This window comes from Bactrocera dorsalis, chromosome 6, assembly GCF_023373825.1.
Source record: "Bactrocera dorsalis isolate Fly_Bdor chromosome 6, ASM2337382v1, whole genome shotgun sequence".
Classification (NCBI taxonomy): Eukaryota; Metazoa; Arthropoda; class Insecta; order Diptera; family Tephritidae; genus Bactrocera; species Bactrocera dorsalis.
Genome location: NC_064308.1, coordinates 15,560,717 through 15,579,033, shown reverse-complemented (window position 1 = coordinate 15,579,033; position 18,317 = coordinate 15,560,717). Strand labels below are relative to the sequence as shown.

Here is an 18,317-nt window from a genome sequence, read left to right as displayed (position 1 = left end):
TAAAGCTGTATATCTGCTGTGTTTATCGTCTGCGGCTCACACTTTAGCTCTGCTTATAAATACCAGTCTTTGGACTATTTTTAAATTTAATTCAGTACACACTTTCACCTGCAACAGTTGCTTGTTAAATACGGTTTGGTAGTGCTTCGGCTACGAACACTTCTTAATCTGCGAACGTTATTACTGTACTTACTCGCCATAACCGACCATAAATCATTTGTTTTGTGTAACGTAGCACACATAACTCCCACATATATACAGAAAATAATATTAATAACTGAATTATATACTTTTTTTTAACTATAGTAAACTACGCCGGTACAATCAAAGCCATTTGAAATTAGTGAAAGTCTATTGAAGGTTTTTAAAATTGTTATTTAGTTGAGAAAAAATGAAAGCCTTTTTGATAGTTGCTTGTGCATTACTCGTATGTGTTGCCAGCCAGGACGAAAAGATGACCAGTCAAAGTAACACTGATAGAGAAATAAAAATTTATAAGCGTCTGATACCAGCTGATGTGTTGCGAGGTAAGGATATATGTACTAACATGTGTGTTTATGAATAAAAAATCCTAACCGTTCTAACTCAAAATTGCTGCAGCTCATAATACAAATATAATAATATACATACTTATATACACACTTTTTCCAAAAAAAAATTGAAATTGATTGAAAAACTATCAGACATTTGACAATAGGGGTCGTTTAATTGGTTAGCTCACGTGTTTTCTAGTTAAAGAAATCAAAGCTAGTTTAAAAAAATGCACTATGTGTCTATTTACAAAGCAACAAATTAATCATCCTTCTGTCCGTCTATATGTACGCCAGCTAGTTGGTGTTTTTGAGATATTGATCTAAAATTTTGTACACAAAGTTGTTCAGATCAGACTACTACAGCAATTAGCTGTCATGCAAACTGGTCGATCAATCTCAAAACAAGTTGTTGCATGGAAAACCTTTTTATTTGTGAACGGTATTATAGCTTCCATTCAACCGAAGTTAATATGTTTTCTTGTTTCTAAGTATTATTATGCAGTTTTCATGTGGGCACATTTGTATACTCAAACTTGCTTTGGCAAGTAAAATAAAAGCACAAAACTTTTTAATACCTAGCAACTATGTATATACATTAGGGTGATTCTAAAAAAAATATATTTTTTTTGGTTTGGTACTCAGAAAAATAGGTTCCTAGACACCTCTAAGAAAGCCTCTCCAAGCATGAGTTATTAATTGTAACGGGAAGGTCTAGGAATCTATTTTTCAGAGTACCAAACGAAAAAAAAATTTTTTTTTGATCCACCCTAATATGCATTGATGTTTGACGATGAATATCTCTTAAACGCTTAACTTAATCGAAAAATCATCAGAGACCATTTTTATAGAGAAGTAAATTTCCTACAAAACTATGACTATTTTTTTATTTCATCATTCATATTGATTTTTTTCAGTGAGTTATAAAATTCATAAGAAATAAAAAAAATTACCAAAAATAACCAAACTTTAACTATTAATATCTTTTAAACGGTTGGGTTTACGAAAAAAATCATAGGAGACCTTTTTTGTAGAGCATTCAATTTCCTACAAAATCTATGGAACAAGATATTTTTCCAAGTAGTTGGAAGCGAGGTATAAATTTTTCTATCTGATAATAAGAAAAAATAGAAAACTGTAAGTAGGAGGACCTTCCCGTTACAATTAAGAACTCATGCTTGGAGAGGCTTTCTTAGAAACTAACTATTTTTCCGAGTACCAAACGAAAAAAAAATATTTTTTTTTGAATTACCCTAATATACAGACACATTTGTGTAAAAAATTGTAAAAAGTGTGTATCTCTTAAATAATTGTAAAATTTTTATTTAATTTATTTTTTCCCCATGCATATCGCCCCAATGGCAGTATCCAGCAGTGAAGTTTTATTAATCTATCACCTAGTGTTAGTCACAAGCGAAACTAGTCGCTAACAAGCTTTATTTTTTAGCATTTCTTACATGGTTGTTTGCAACGATATACCAAATTTTCAAATACTGCTTGAGAATGTATTAAATCCATACTGTCTCAAAAATATATAAACATTATGCTTGTATAATTGGACGAAGTAATATTTTTACAGAATAGTTTGGTTTTGTACCTGTATGATTCCTGACTATGATTGACATCAGAGGTGGGCAAATTAGCCCTCATATGCTGAACACAATGACCGCGACACACTGCAAACGACATCTGTCAAATATTGAAATACACACGTTCTTATGGACACAGTTATTTTGACAGCTGCACGACTACACGACTGCGGGCCGACAGTTGTCGCTCTCGCTAACTTCAAAATATTCTTATACAATATTTGCCAACGACAGTAGAAAAGAAGGGAGAGAGATGATAATAACAATTAATAATTTAAAACAAAAATATTTACCTATTATTTTTTCGCATAAAAAATTTCACTTTGAACAAAATATTAATATTTCATTTCAATACTTCATTTCATTGAAGTGCAAGGTATTAGTATGGCCACAACGAAATTGTGTACATGCAAAATGGAGAGCTGTGTTGCCTTGTGTACATGCCGGCCATTGTTATGTTGCTGCCTTCTCACAAATGTTCATGTAGTAGGATTCACAACGCCATTTTCAGTTTACTGTCGAGCTGATGCAGTCTGTCGCTGTCATTGTATTCAGCACATCAGTGGCATTTTGCACCGTTCTGGCACGCGTGCACATTTTTACATCGCGGGCAAACATGAAGAGGGAATTAAGAGCATCGTATTTTACCACTCCTTATTTACAAATGAGAGCGTGCGTATATTGGGTAGTTACACTGTGGGTAACAATTGTAAAATTGCCTAACAATTTTATGTTTCTTTATAACCATCATAAATTTATAAAAAGTAGGACAAAAATAAAAAGTGTAATAAATATTTCGAAAGATGTTCTTTGGTTCATAATGCCTTTGAATATTGTATTTCTTCATCCAAACATGTTTTTTACATAGCAGACATTGTATGCTGTCAGAGCTTTCCTGATATATGTACATACATGCATTTTTCCCATTCCACATTAAGGGGTTAGGGGTAGTCAGAGGTACGAACAAATGAGAGTTTTCAGTATTTTTTTTGCTACTAAATCATGTTATTTTACAAAAGTAGTAATATGGCATTATTATAGGATGTGTTGACTTGAAGTCACGAAAATTTCAAAAAAAAAATGTAATTTCCAAACTTATAGTTGTTTGTGTTGACCCTGTTCCAAAAAAAGATACTTGCGGTGACAGACATAAGTCCTTGGAGATTCATCTAAAAATAATCGAACAAAAAAAAAGTTTTATAAATTTATAATCCCGGGCCTGATCGAAGGATTTTATCTTTTTTTTTTCAAAATTAACAAAATGGCGGCATCAGGAATTTTTTTCTAAATTTTTGCGAAAAAATCAACATCTTAAAAAATTGAAATTTTCGAAAAAATAAAAATCCTTCGATCAGGCTCGAGTTTATTATGTATTTTAAAAGCTATATAAATTTCATTAAAATCTACTGAACGGTTTTCGAGTTACAGTTGCCACCGATTGAAAAAACATAGTTTTGAGAAAACGCGTTTAAAGTTTCACACCAGCGCTTTGAAGTGCCTGAGCTTTCTTTCTTATTTCTCGAATAACTCAAAAACCAATTATCGGATCAATGTGAAATTTTCAGGGAATATTTATAAGATATTACACTTAACGAAAATGCAAAAAAAAAATTAATTTTTTGAAAATTCTTACTACCCCTAACCCCTTAAAAGAATTAATTTTTCTTCTTAAATTTTGGACACTATTTTCACGGGTTAGTAACATTTCTGCACATTTAAATTATAATAACTTCAGTTTATGAACCACTGTTTCTTCAAACACATATGCACAAATAAGCGGTCAGCTCACACCTATAAGCGTTTGTATTCTATTTGTATGCTTAGTGGAGCCACTTTCAATTAATAATATCATACCGCGCAAATTTTACTTGATGATATTTTATTTTATTTTTTTTCAATATGTGTTCCCTTTCTAAAGTATTATTATTTTAATACTTTTCCAGAGGCAACTTAGATCATAAAAATTTAATAACCAAACTGAAAAATATCACAAATCATATATTTATACGAGCATTTTCATTAAATGGAACTGCAATATGTTTAAAAAATATATATTATGGTCACAAATATCTTTTCTTTTTTATATACTTATGTAGATATATAAAACTGCCTTGCATATGTACGTATAAAAGGCCACGATTTGAGAAAAGATTTCCTAATTGTAACAAAAATTAATTTTTACAACTGACACCATCATCATGAACAGTTTTATCACATATACATTGGTGTGAACAAAATACTTAGAAACAACAATATAATATTGTGAAGTTTTAAAATGTACTGTTTTCTTATTAAATAAAATTGTTTTTAGATACAAATATAACTTATATAATTTTTTTTAACAGTGCACACTGGTCGATTTCATAGGCCGAAAATAAAAAAAATAAAAGTTTCAAATTTACCACTGTTTGCATCAAAGCTATTTCTTAAAACACCAATAAAACTAACGATAAATACATGTTTGCTCTATCCCATTCGTAGGGGCTACGAAAAGCTCGAGAAGTGAGACAATGGAAACACGCAGACTGTGCAGTGAAAATAGCTTAAAATTATCTCTTATAATAAATTAAATTGCAATATAAAATCGTGCTTAATCCCCATAAATCGAAATGTGTTTTGAGAATAAAGGTATATGTTTTATAACAAAGTAGTTTTTTATAATAATATTTTGCTTTATTATTTTAAAACAATTGTTTTATAAGAGCCCTTTTGAGTGCTACGTTTTTCTTTATACATCGATTTCAGGTATACAAAAAGTTGTGATCCCTTTCTCGCCCTCAAATGAATGAAGTTTGTTTATATTAGTTAATGTTTTCTAAGTCTATGCTATTGATTTCAGCTGCAACTATTTGCAACTTTCTTTGTTATTCATGTTATTCTACCAGGCATGCGATTTTTTGTGTGCTATTTTTTATAATTTTTTGTATTTACGTATATATGTATATTCGTGCATATTTTATTATTTTTTATGTTTTTTCATCACACATACTTATATATGCATATTGAGCTTTGGTTTTAATTTTATCATTTTCTCACTTTTATCAAATGTTTGTTTTATACGTACTTTTATTTAGGCACATCATATCATATCATATTCATACATATTTGGTGTTTAGAAAATGTGTGAAGAAATCACCGAAGCAAATTTAATAAAGCTTCGGTATCTACTTATTAAAAGTTTCGTTAACAAAAAACTTGATATTAACTTTTTACCCTGCTATGATAACATTTTAAAGGAAAAAACAGTTTTCCTGAGCAAATAAAGGTCTCAGAACCTGATGATGAAGATGAGATAAAAAAAACTATTGCACCACATTGCCTCACAAATATAATTAATGAACGAAATGAGCCCTCTAATTACCTATTATCATTTGATGGCAATTCCGGTATAAGCAGAAATTTGAAAATAATAATTTGGAAGACAATAATTTATTTGTCACGACATATGTAAATCAATTTTATTAAAATCAATTTTTGATTTAGTTGAATAATATTAAAAAAATTCCTTTTCCCGTTTATCAACATTTTTAATTTAATATAATTAATTAAAATTTGTTGCCATCGGGAGGGTGGCGGGGTGGGATACGGGAGAGGGAGATTTTAAAAAGCTTTTGCAAAAGTTTCACTTTAATATAGGCAGGGGAATTATTTTTGCCCGCTGATTCCATACAAGACCGACCAATGTGCAGTGATTAGAATTTCCCACCATACAAAGCTAAATAAAAAAATTTATACGAAGCTCTTAAACCTGCAAAATATGTTTACCTTCTTTTGTTCACACAACCGTACAATTCCAATATGAAGTAAATTTCCGCTTTTAAATTTGTGTACAATGTCAGTATTGCCGTAACCATTCTGCCAAGGATAAAGAGATGCCCAACTTTTTTTTTTATAACATTTTCCGTTATAGCCGGATCGAACAAAATCATCATTTTTGGGCATTGGAATTAAAACACCTAATATTTATTACGATTAAAAATTACTATATAGTGGCCATTTAATATATGGAGAAACTATATAAATATTTTTATACTATACTAAAATAACTGACTCTTAAACATTCAACACAAATACAAGGGCATTAAGTTTGTTAGCTCTCAATTAGTAAAAGTTTTTAATAATTTTATAATGAAAATTAATGATGGATTACATGACAAAACATTTCTTAAAATCCATTTATATTTCGTGTTTTCTTTAATTAATCTAGAGCGAGCCAACAAATCCCTCCGTTAGCAAATTTATACCCCAAACCGAGCATTGTAAGTTTGTCTCGAAGTTTGTAACACTCAGAAGGAAGTGTCGGAGACCCTATAAAGTATATACATATACATATAAATGCTCAGTATGTTGAGCTGAGTCGATTTAGCCATGTCCGTCTGTCTGTCTGTCTATCCGTCCGTCCGTCTGTCTGTCTGTATATATACGAACTAGTCCCTCAGTTTTTTGTTTTGAAATTTGCAAACGTTATTTTCTCTTCAAGACTCTGCTCATTTGTCGGAACTGCCGATATCGGACCACTAAAACATATAGCTGCCATATAAACTGAATGATCGGAATCAAGTTCTTGTATGGAAAACTTTCACATTTGACATTGTATTTTCACAAAAGTTAGCACAGGTTATTTTCTAAGATAATTATATAATATATACAGCACTATATAACTATAGCATACAGCTGCCATACAAACTGAATGATCGGAATCAAATGCTTGCATGGGAAACTTCCTCATTTGAGGATATATCTTCACGAAATTTGGTACGAGTTATTGCTTATAAAAACAATGTAATATCGAAAGAAATTATTCAGGTCGGCTCACTATAGCATATAGCCGCCATACAAACAGAACGATCGGAATCAAGGACTTGTAGGAAAACTTTTGCATTTGACGTGGTATCTTCACAAAATTTGACATAGATTACTGATTAATAGCAGAACCACTCAAAAACGCTTCTGCTTAAAAAATTTAGTTTATATGAGAGGTACCACGCCCCCTTTTTCGATAGCCTCCGGTTTTATAGGTGAGAGTGGTGTTGTTATCCTGTAGCTCTGTACCAATTTTCATGTTCCTACCTTAAACACTTTTGAAGATACTCGACTTGAAAAATTCAATTTGTATGGGAGGTTCCACGCCCCCTTAATATTTTGTTCTGATTTTAAGACATGACCTGCGCGTGGTAATAACAAACAAAGGAAGTATTTCATTTGGTTCAGCCGTTTTCGAGTTTTAGCGTTACAACTATACACCATTTCATTTTTATATATATAGATTTTCCAATATTACCATAACAACAAATGAGCTGTTTCTTAGGAAGTAGGACCTGTGTCTACTTTCAGATCGATACTTCAAAAACTAAGGGACTAGTTCGGGTTATAGACATGTCAGTTATAGACAGGCTGACATGGCTAACTCGAATCAGCTCATCATGCTGATCGCTTGCAGCTCTACAAACACAACTTTTCTTTTCCCCCGATATAAATATTAGCATATTTTGATTCCACCTCATTCATGAGAATTTTGAAACTGCAAGAGATAATTGCACATTTAATGTATTGATAATTATTGGCTTTTTACCAATAAAAATTTAGTTCTTTTGTCAGAACTGTTTTGCACACCTGGCGTGTACTGCGTCGAATACTTTCAGAGTTCCAGATTGTTTTTCGCAGAAATCAATGTCATCGTATATTTTATACAGCTCATCGTTTCATCAAATGTGTAGTTAGTCCGAAGTAGCGCCTCTTGCTAAGAGTTATCCTGCGTTGGATTTCCAGGCTGACATTGTTGGTGGTGCTTATACTGGTTCCAAGATAGACGAAATTATCAACGACTTCAAAGTTATGTCTGTCAACAGTGACATGAGGGCCAAGTCGCGAGTGCGTCGACTGTTTATTGTAACTGAGATATTTCGTCTTGCCCTCGTTCACAGCCAGACCCATTTGCTTTGCTTCTCTGTTCAATTTTGAGAAAGCTGAACTAACGGCGCGGGTGTTGAGCCCAATGATATCAATATCATCGGCATACGCCAGCAGCTGTATACTCTAATAGATTATTGTACCTGCTCGGTTAAGTTCTGCAGCTCGAATTATTTTCTCCAGCAGCAGATTGAAGAAGTCGCACGATAGGGAGTCTGAATTTGATAACCTAATACGACTGTGTAAACTGACGTTGAGTAACATCAAAAACTCCGTCAGGATCAAAAAGAACCTCTCCGAGCCATCCAATCAGCGCCTTGTCTGAAACCTCGTTTGGTATCGAATGGCTCAGAGTGGTCTTTCCCGATCCTGACGAAGCTTTTGGTTTTTGGTTTGGCTTTTGATTTTCCAGGTCTAAAGCCACTTTGATAAAGTCCAATCAGTTTGTTGACGGTGGGCTTTAATCTTTCACACAATACGCTCGATAGAACCTTGTACGCGATGTTGAGGAGGCTTATCCCACGGTAGTTGGCGCAGATTGTGGAGTCTCCTTTTTTTTGTGGATTGGGCAAAGCACACTTAAATTCCAATCGTTGGGCATGCTTTCGTCCGACCATATGAATGAATTAAGCTGATACATGCTCCTTATCAGTTCTTTGCAGCCGTGTTTGACTAACTCGAGCGGTAATCCATCAGCCCCCGCCGCTTCGTTGTTCTTCAGACGAGTAACTGCTACACGAACTTATTCATGGTCGGTCAATGGAACGTCTGCTCCATCGTAATCGATTGGGGAGTCGGTTCGCCTTCTCCTGGCGTTGTACTTTGACTGCCATTCAGCCAGCTGGAGAAGTGTTTGCTCCATAATTTTAGTATACTCTGGACATCGGTCACTAGATCACCTCTGGGGAAAAACGTTCTGTAAGCCGCCGCATTTTTTCGTAGAATTTTCGATCATTACCTCTGTCGGTCAGCATGTCAAGCTCTTCATACTCATGCATTTCGGCCTCTTTCTTTTTCTGTCTGCAAATGCGTCGCGTTTCCCTCTTCAACTCTCGGTATCTTTCCCATCCCGCACGCATTGTGGTCGATCGCAACATTGCGAGGTATGCAGTTTGTTTTCTTTCCACTGCGTAACGCCACTTCTCATCGTACCAGCATTTTCGGAAAACCAATGGTTTCGGTTGCAGCTGTACGTAAGGAGTTTGAAATGCTGTCCCACAGTTCCCTTATACCGAGTTATTGACGAGTGCGCTCAGAGAGCAGGAGTGCAAGTCGAGTAGGAAATCGTTCAGCTGTCTGCTGTGATTGCAGTTTCTTGATGCCGAAACTTCCTGTGTTTTGTAGACGTGCGTTTGTTGCTGCACTGAGGCGGGTGGGAATCTTGGCTGCAAAAAGATAGTGGTCCGAGTCGATGTTAGGACTTCGGAGCGCACGCACTTCTAAAACACCGGAGACGTGTCTTCCGTCTATCACAAAGTGATCGATATGAACTTGATGAATTTTTTTATTCTGGAATTTAGTTCTACTGATAACTATATTTCGGGCCGCGGCAAAGTCGATCAGCCTCAACCCATTTGGGGATGATTCCTCGTAGAGGCTAAATTTACCGACCGTAGTGCCAAAGAGACCTTCTTTGCCCACCGTGGCGTTAAAGTCGCCAACCACGATTTTGACATCGTAGCGGGGGCAGCTCTCATAGGTGCGCTCCAAGCGCTTATACAAGACATCTTTGGTCACATCTTCCTTCTCTTCCGTCGGGGCGTGGTCGCAGATCAGCGATATGTTGAAGAACTTCTCTTTGATACGGATTGTGGCTAGACGTTCATTCACCGGAATGAATGATAGTACTCGTCTCTGTCCTTGTCCCGTCCATCGCATTTCTTGGACGGCGGTGATGTCAGCCTTTATTTTCACGAGGACATCAACCATCTGAGCAGCGGCACCTTCCCAATTAAGCGACCAGACATTCCAGGTGCATGCCCTCAAATCGTAGTCCATAATTCGTTTGCCATAGTCGTCATCAAAAGGGTGGTCTCTCATCCCACGCTGATCGTTATTAGGAAGGGAAAAAGTGTGTCCCAATAAATGTTACTGCTGGGATACAGATTTACTTTTCTGTATATATTGTGTTATATATACGAGTATATATATGTATATGTCGTTGTTTTTTAGAAGATGAATATTTATAAACATATATTGGTATTAACTTACTTTTTTCTTTTATAATGTTATTACATAACAAAAAAAAAATTATTTCACAACAGAAACAAATTTTTCAGCTGCTGAAGTAACACGTACCACAGTTAATTGCAAGCTGATGCGTCTTTTGCGTGCATCTGTTAGGAATAAGAGAATCAAGGAACGCAAAAATGATCAGATATCACCGCTAAAACTACACCTACAGGTATAACAGCAGGCTTGATTAATTGGTTAGATAATTTCTATAACTTCTATGCTTGTGCTTGTAGAAAAAGTGGTTCGGATAAATTTTACAATGGGCTATATTTTAGACGAACATTCTAATACAATGTATCAATTAAAATAATGCATCTTAAGATTCGCCATTAGATTATATTCTTATGATGCTTTGATTACACTTATTCCCTTTGTGAAACTTCAATAAATCGAAAAAAAAATTTTCAAACTGCCCGAGACAACTTTTATGAAATTTTATTTGTACAAATAAATTACTTAACCAGACGGAATGGTGGTAGCTAAACATAGTATTTGTAGAACCTCATTCTTGCCTTTTTTATTAAGCCCCATATTACTTTTTCATTCTCCATATGCGAAATTATATAGTTTATACAGCGTTTGAAAAGTTACGCTACTCCCGTAACATTTGATTTTGATATTTCTACCGCTATCATTTTGACGGGAGCCATAGCAGAACTATAGGGGTATTCTCTTGCTCTTGCAAGATTGCAGATTGCAAAAATACTACACCGAAATATACAAGGGCACGAGAGCACCCATTGCAGAATCTAGTGATATATGAGCGACTGATTCAGTCAATTTATTGTAAATGACTATTGTGCATCGCTATTGTGAATTGGCGCACCTTCTGCATACATTTTTAACAAAAAAAACTGTAACAAAACTTTATAATTTAAATAGAAATTTTAAAATCTATTTAAAACTTACCTTTCTCAACAATTTAACGATGTAATATGTCTTTATGTAAAATGGCAACTACAACAGGGTTGCAATTTTATTTTTGCGTGACATTGCACGCAAATATACATGGGTTTTGGTCTGACATATTTCACAGCCATTGCAAATAATTTTCTGCGTGTGTTTGTTGTTGTGCCGTTGTAAATCTGCAATGCTTGCACCGTGCACCGGGTTTTGCAAGAGCAAGAGAATACCCCTTATGTAAAATTATATGCTCTGCTCTGCTCGGAGTTTTGTTAGGTAAAAAACTATTGCTGTAGCAATAGCCAAAAATGAAGTGGTGTGCTCTGCTCTGGCGTAGCTGTAGCAAAAAATTGGGAGCGGTATGAGAGCAGAGCTAATTACAATTTTGTAGTACTACAGCTCTCGACTGTGTTTGTTGTTTTTTCTTTTTTCCTATTTTCTGCCATAATATTTAAATTGAAAGAAAATAATTTAATAATTATATTTTATTTAGAAATAAAAATCTAAATCTAAAACTTATTTTATTCAGTCAGTGTTTAAATTAAATAAAAATTACAAGCCTATGTATTCAACCAGTATTCAAATTAATGTATTAAGTAACTAGTAATTAAATATAGTAGAAATAAGTAAATAATGAGCAACAAGAACTTATCCGTTTACAAACATAAATTAATTCTCGTCTTCAAATAAAATTAAATTGTCTATAGCACTATCTAAGTGAGTTGAGTTAAGCTGAATAAGAAGTATATTTTCCAAGAGCTGCAGCACATGAAAATTTTAATTATACGTAGCTCTGCTCTCATACCGCTCCCAATTTTTTGCTACCGCTACGCCAGAGCAGAGCACACCACTTCAGTTTTGGCTATTGCTACAGCCATAGCAGAGCATATAATTTTACATAGTTCTGCTACGGCTCCCGTCAAAATGAGAGCGGTAGGAATATCATAGCAATAATTCCAGAAATTTTGCTGCTACGGAGTAATAAATGAAAACCCTGATTGTATACAGTAATTTAGTAATGATATATAGAAATAACATTTTTAACTTTAAACGGAAAAAATATAAGGAACACTATTTAGAGTTCTCTCTGACAGTCTTTTCCCTGCTCATACTCCTTTCAGGAAGATATGGAATAAGAAGGAGTCGCTGGAGGAGAGAGCTTGCGAAGAGTGTACGAGAAGTAATACTGCCAGGAACTATCTATTAACTCCAGTTTCAGGCTTCTCGATCATTGCAGCGTCTTACAATTAATTTGAAATTTTACAAACGTCCTTTCTATCGTTGTCGGATCAATATAACTGAAGCTGCCATTAAAACTGGTTGAATAAAATCAAGATACAGTTCTTCATAAAGGATCGTTTTTACCTTATTAGGTAACGTTACTTCCACTTAAAGAAATACTAAACGATATCCGTTCGGTGTAAACCGTTGGCCGATTACATGTTTAGATTTAGTTATAACGGGTGATTTTTTTGAGGTTAGGATTTTCATGCATTAGTATTTGACAGATCACGTGGGATTTCAGACATGGTGTCAAAGAGAAAGATGCTCAGTATGCTTTGACATTTCATCATGAATAGACTTACTAACGAGCAACGCTTGCAAATCATTGAATTTTATTACCAAAATCAGTGTTCGGTTCGAAATGTGTTTATCGACAAATTTTGTTCAGCGATGAGGCTCATTTCTGGTTGAATGGCTACGTAAATAAGCAAAATTGCCGCATTTGGGGTGAAGAGCAACCAGAAGCCGTTCAAGAACTGCCCATGCATCCCTAAAAATGCACTGTTTGGTGTGGTTTGTACGCTGGTGGAATCATTGGACCGTATTTTTTCAAAGATGCTGTTGGACGCAACGTTACGGTGAATGGCGATCGCTATCGTTCGATGCTAACAAACTTTTTGTTGCCAAAAATGGAAGAACTGAACTTGGTTGACATGTGGTTTCAACAAGATGGCGCTACATGCCACACAGCTCGCGATTCTATGGCCATTTTGAGGGAAAACTTCGGACAACAATTCATCTCAAGAAATAGACCCGTAAGTTGGCCACCAAGATCATGCGATTTAACGCCTTTACACTATTTTTTGTGGGGCTACGTCAAGTCTAAAGTCTACAGAAATAAGCCAGCAACTATTCCAGCTTTGGAAGACAACATTTCCGAAGAAATTCGGGCTATTCCGGCCGAAATGCTCGAAAAAGTTGCCCAAAATTGGACTTTCCGAATGGACCACCTAAGACGCAGCCGCGGTCAACATTTAAATGAAATTATCTTCAAAAAGTAAATGTCATGAACCAATCTAACGTTTCAAATAAAGAACCGATGAGATTTTGCAAATTTTATGCGTTTTTTTTTAAAAAAAAGTTATCAAGCTCTTAAAAAATCACCCTTTACATATAGCTGTTAAAAATGTAAAGTTAGAATTTTTTCTTCTAATTTTTTTATTTTATTTCCTTCTGCTGTTTAATAACACTTTTGAGCTAATTAAAAATTCGCAACTGACCCCAACACTTTTAAAATGAAATGGTATAAGCCAGGAATTATAGAAGACGAGATTACGACAATTATAGTATTTACCGTTATTTTTTTCGGTTTAGGCTGTGACTTTAACTGTCTATTATATGTATTATGTTATTTTTTTTTATCAACATTTAAAGAATATGAAACAAATTTAAAAAAAATTAAAACTCACTTCACCGCCCTGTTATTCGATAGAATGGGGGCTACAAAATAACGGTGTTTCCTATTTGACATGATTCCACATGGCCAAAGAAATAAAATTCACAAAATGACGTCGACTGGAGAAAAAATGTTGTACTATCTTTTTTGGTATCTTTCCGATTTTATCCTTAAAATTAAAATGTTCCAAAATTTGTGGCAGGCGCGATAAAGATTTGTATACACATTCAAAGGTTTAGTAGTGTTGGGTTCACTGCCCCCTTCACTTACCACTTGTGCGCTTTATATGTTTGAAAATAAAAACTCTCGGTATGCACCACTTGTTGGTATATTTGGGTTTTAACAATATAAGTTGACCACTCGATTAGTGGGGGTTTCCTTTTCTTTACAATATAAATTCACTTAATATATTTTTTAACAATGTAAGTTGAACGCTCGATTCATGGGTTATTTCCTTTTCTTTACAGTATAAATTCACTTAATGTATTTTTTAACAATGTAAGTTGAACACTCGATTCATGGGGGGTTCCTTTTTTTTAAATATACTTAAATTCACTTAGCATAAGTAACTTCACTTTTACAATAAACTTTAATATTTGACGATGGAACGCTGCGTAGCTGTGGCGGGAAAGCGAAGTCGATTCAAAGGCGATCGATTCTGTACGGTCCTGTGTATACGCTGACCCTTTTTAAGTGTAATGGTGTGGTGTGTGTTTGAGTGTGTGGATTCTGGACTCTCGCGTGTGGGTGGTGTTGATGTGGACTGTGGTGATGTCGGGATGATGATGGCCCTATGGTTCGACGGGACCGTGCATCCCGGCTTAATGGCGGTCGTTGTACTGCGCCGCGGTTGCGACCGGCTGGAGGTTGGCTGGTGTCGTTCCGCGTTGTACGGTGCAACATGGTGTGATGCGGCCGCATACAAATCTGGCATAGGTTGCCCGAGGTACATTCGTTGGTTTGGTGGATAGGCGTCAGGCAATTGAGACAATGGCCGTCCGCTTGCACGACCAACTGGCGTTGCTGAGTCGGCAATCGCTTGAATATGACGCATTGTGGCAGCCGGTGGGGTCGAAGACATAGAGGGCATCTAAGGCGTGGTGGGTCTGCGACTAGCGCGTGTGTTGGCGGCAATGCTACCGTTCCACTCCGAGGCGCCGTTGGTGTGCTTGTTCGGGGCGCTGAATATTTAAAGTAAATACTTTCTCCGTAGAGGACTATAGATGCATATCGAAAGCACTTTCGAGTAGAAATATATCTTGGTATAGCTTTGAGAATAAGCAAACGCGGCCAATTAGAGTTATTGTAAAAAATTTGCACAATTCTTATGATTCAAAATCGATTATTGATGACTTAAAAGAGTAAGGATTAAATGCACTGAGTGGTGAAACTAAAACTCTCCTCGACATGTTTTTGGTAACATTCGATCCCATGGAGAACATAAAAAAGATTTACGAAACTAAAACTATATTAAATTCAGTTATTTCTATTGAACCGGTAAAACTCCCGAAGATGATACCACAATGCAAACATTGCCAGTCATTTGGCCACACACAAAACTATTGTGGCAAACAACCAAGATGCGTTAAGTGCGCCTGTAAGCATAAAACATCTGAGTGTTCGAAACCAGAAAACCAGCAGCCTAAATGCTGTAACTGTGGGGAAGCACATCCAGTCAACTATCAAGGGTGCCTTGTTGCCAAAGAATTACAGAAAATACGAGCTAACACAATTGGCCACAAAAAAGATGATGGTCTAACCCAAACAGTAGAAGGTCCTGTAGACTTTAGAACAAAAAACAATGAACATCAACAACAAGAAGATCCAAAAACTACAGCTGAAACATCAAAAAAATTTACTTTTGCTCATGTTCTAAAAACAAATAATAATGATAATATATCCAATAGCAGCATTCTACCACAGATCTTACATAAACTTACTAAACAAGAGGAATTCAACACTTCCTTACAAAATCGCTTAAGCAAGCTTGAAAAATATCTTTTTAATATCCAAAGATGTCTAAGTCTATAAAAATTCTTCTATGGAACTCAAATGGATTAATCAAACATAGTACGATCAAACATTTTGAGGAAGAAAAACTTTCATCTGATAAGTTTCAAGCTACAACAGTGACTATTTACGGAGTTAAAAGTCCACTCTCACTTACCTCTGTGTACAGTCCTCCAAGGCATCAAATCCAATTTGAAGAGTACCAACACTTAATAAACAGACACAGGTATAGATTCATAATGGGTGGAGATTTCAACGCAAAGAACACGCACTGGGGCTCAAGGCTTACGACTACAAAGGGGAGAGAACTCTATAAAGCACTGCAGTCAACCGGAAGTTACGCATTCTCGACGAACTTACTATCATATTGGCAATCAGACAATCAAAAGATTCCAGACCTGATAGATTTTTTCATTGTTGGCAAACTATTTGTCGATCAATCAGGGTTATGATCTTAACGCGGATCATTCCCCAATCTATTTAAGCTATATTGAAACGGTCATCTTTAAAGACAAAACAGCGGCCTTGTATAATAAACGTACAGATTGGGAATATTTTGGAACCATGGTGGAATGTTACGAAAGTAAATATGACTCTATATTAAATATAGGCCAGTTGGAATCTGAAATTTTTCACTTTACAACAAGTATACAACACGCAGCTTGGAAAAGTACACCGGAATTAAAGAAAATTGCAATAAACTCTCAATATCCTAATGATATAAGGGAAACAATTAAATTAAAGAGAAAGCTACGACGTAAGTGGCATCGAACTCGCTGCCCAGCTGATAAATCTATTTTAAATAAAGTCTGTAAAGATCTTAATCGGAAAATTAAGAGGTTTAAAAATGAAAGTTTCACAAAATATCTTCGTTCCCTAAGCAATGGAAAAAATTCCGACTACTCTCTTTGGAAAAGCTGTAAAGACTACAAACACCAGAAACTCAAGCATGTCCCATTAAAATAAGTGCTGATAGCTGGGCCAGAGACGATTCAAAAAAAGCAGAAGTATTTTCGGATTATTTAGCCAAAATATTCTCCCCATATAAAAAACACACGTTGATTATCCTACTGCTTCCAGTCAAGAAAACGAAAAAATCCCATGTTGCACAAGTAGTGAGCTAAGTGAGGAAATCAAAAATCTTAAAAACAAAAAATCTCCCGGTTACGACCTGATTACTGCCGAGGTCCTAAAACAGCTTCCTCAAATAAGTATATTAAAAATTACCAACATTATTAACGCAGCTTTTCATCTTAAATACGTGCCAACTTATTGGAAAATTGCAGAAATTATCATGATTCCACAGCCAGGAAAACCAGGATATGATGTATCTTCTTACAGGCCCATATCACTTCTACCGATAATATCGAAGCTATTTGAGAAAATTCTCATAAAACGTATCAATAAAATCATTGAACGAAAAACCATAATTCCAGCGCATCAATTTGGGTTTCGAGCCAACCATTCTACGATTGATCAAATCTACAGGATAACACACATTATTTAAGAAGTCTTTGAGGAAAAAAAATTCTGTTCTGCCGTGTTTTTGGATGTTGCAAAAGCGTTCGATAAAGTTTGTCACAAAGGACTGCTTTCGAAACTGAAACTAATTTTACCGAAACAGTATTATGACATCATAAAATCGTATTTATCTGATCGCTACTTTCGCGTTAAACAAGGAGACAAAAATTCTGATCTTAGGGAAATAAAAGCAGGAGTTCCACAAGGTAGTGTGTTGGGTCCTCTTCTTTATATTATATTCACGCACAACCTGTCAATAGACTGCAATTATACAACAGCTACATTTGCAGATGATACCGCGTTGCTTGCTGTTGGTAGTAGTGAACACGAGTCCACTAATAATCTCCAAAAAGCTGTAAATAAAGTCGTACAATGGGCAAAGAAATGGCAGATAAAGCTGAATGAAGCTAAGTCTGTACACATCGTTTTCACATACAACAAGATACAGCACTTACCAATTTTCATAGACGGTGCTTGAATACCGTACTTTAATTCCGCTAAATACTTAGGAATGACGCTTGACACTAAGCTACGGTGGAAAGTTCACGTAAAAAACAAACGTAAGGAGCTGGACATGCGACTCAAAAATTACAATTGGTTAATCGGTAGCAAATCAGTGTTATCCATCGAAAATAAGTTACTTATCTATAAACAAATACTCCGACCGATATGGAGCTATGGTGTACAACTCTGGGGATGTACCAACGCAAACAAAAAGAAAGTCATCCAACAATTCCAAACCAAAGTACTAAGACTAATTGTTAAAACGCCTTGGTATTGTAGATGTGCTGATATAGAGCGTGATCTAGGCGTAAACTCGGTTAACGCAGAAATATTAAAAATTGCAACAGCCCATAGTGCAATATTGCTGCAGCATTGTAACGAAGAAGTAGCTATGCTAACTTCTAGAGATGGTCCACCAAGACGACTCAAACGCCT

General features: G+C 35.4%; 2 protein-coding genes across 4 annotated transcripts in view; one reads left to right on the top strand and one right to left on the bottom strand.

Annotated features, from left to right (window-relative positions):
* The first annotated feature begins 44 nt into the window (after positions 1–44).
* Positions 45–18,317, top strand: part of LOC109580054 (uncharacterized) — a 56,929-nt gene continuing 38,656 nt past the window's right edge. The window contains exons 1-2 of one of the 3 annotated variants that reach the window (XM_049460891.1): positions 45–185; positions 307–527. In XM_049460891.1, coding sequence (XP_049316848.1) covers positions 392–527 — 136 coding nt within the window. In that variant the 5' untranslated portion in view covers positions 45–185; positions 307–391. Of the gene's footprint in view, positions 227–306; positions 528–4,713; positions 4,748–18,317 lie in introns of those variants that run through there. The other 2 variants (XM_049460890.1, XM_049460892.1) reach the window with 2 other exon arrangements.
* Positions 8,194–18,317, bottom strand: part of LOC125779345 (craniofacial development protein 2-like) — a 144,164-nt gene continuing 134,040 nt past the window's right edge. Inside the window, exon 2 of the mRNA XM_049460642.1 lies at positions 8,194–8,520. The gene's annotated coding sequence lies outside the window, so the exon portion shown is untranslated. The remainder of the gene's footprint in view (positions 8,521–18,317) is intronic.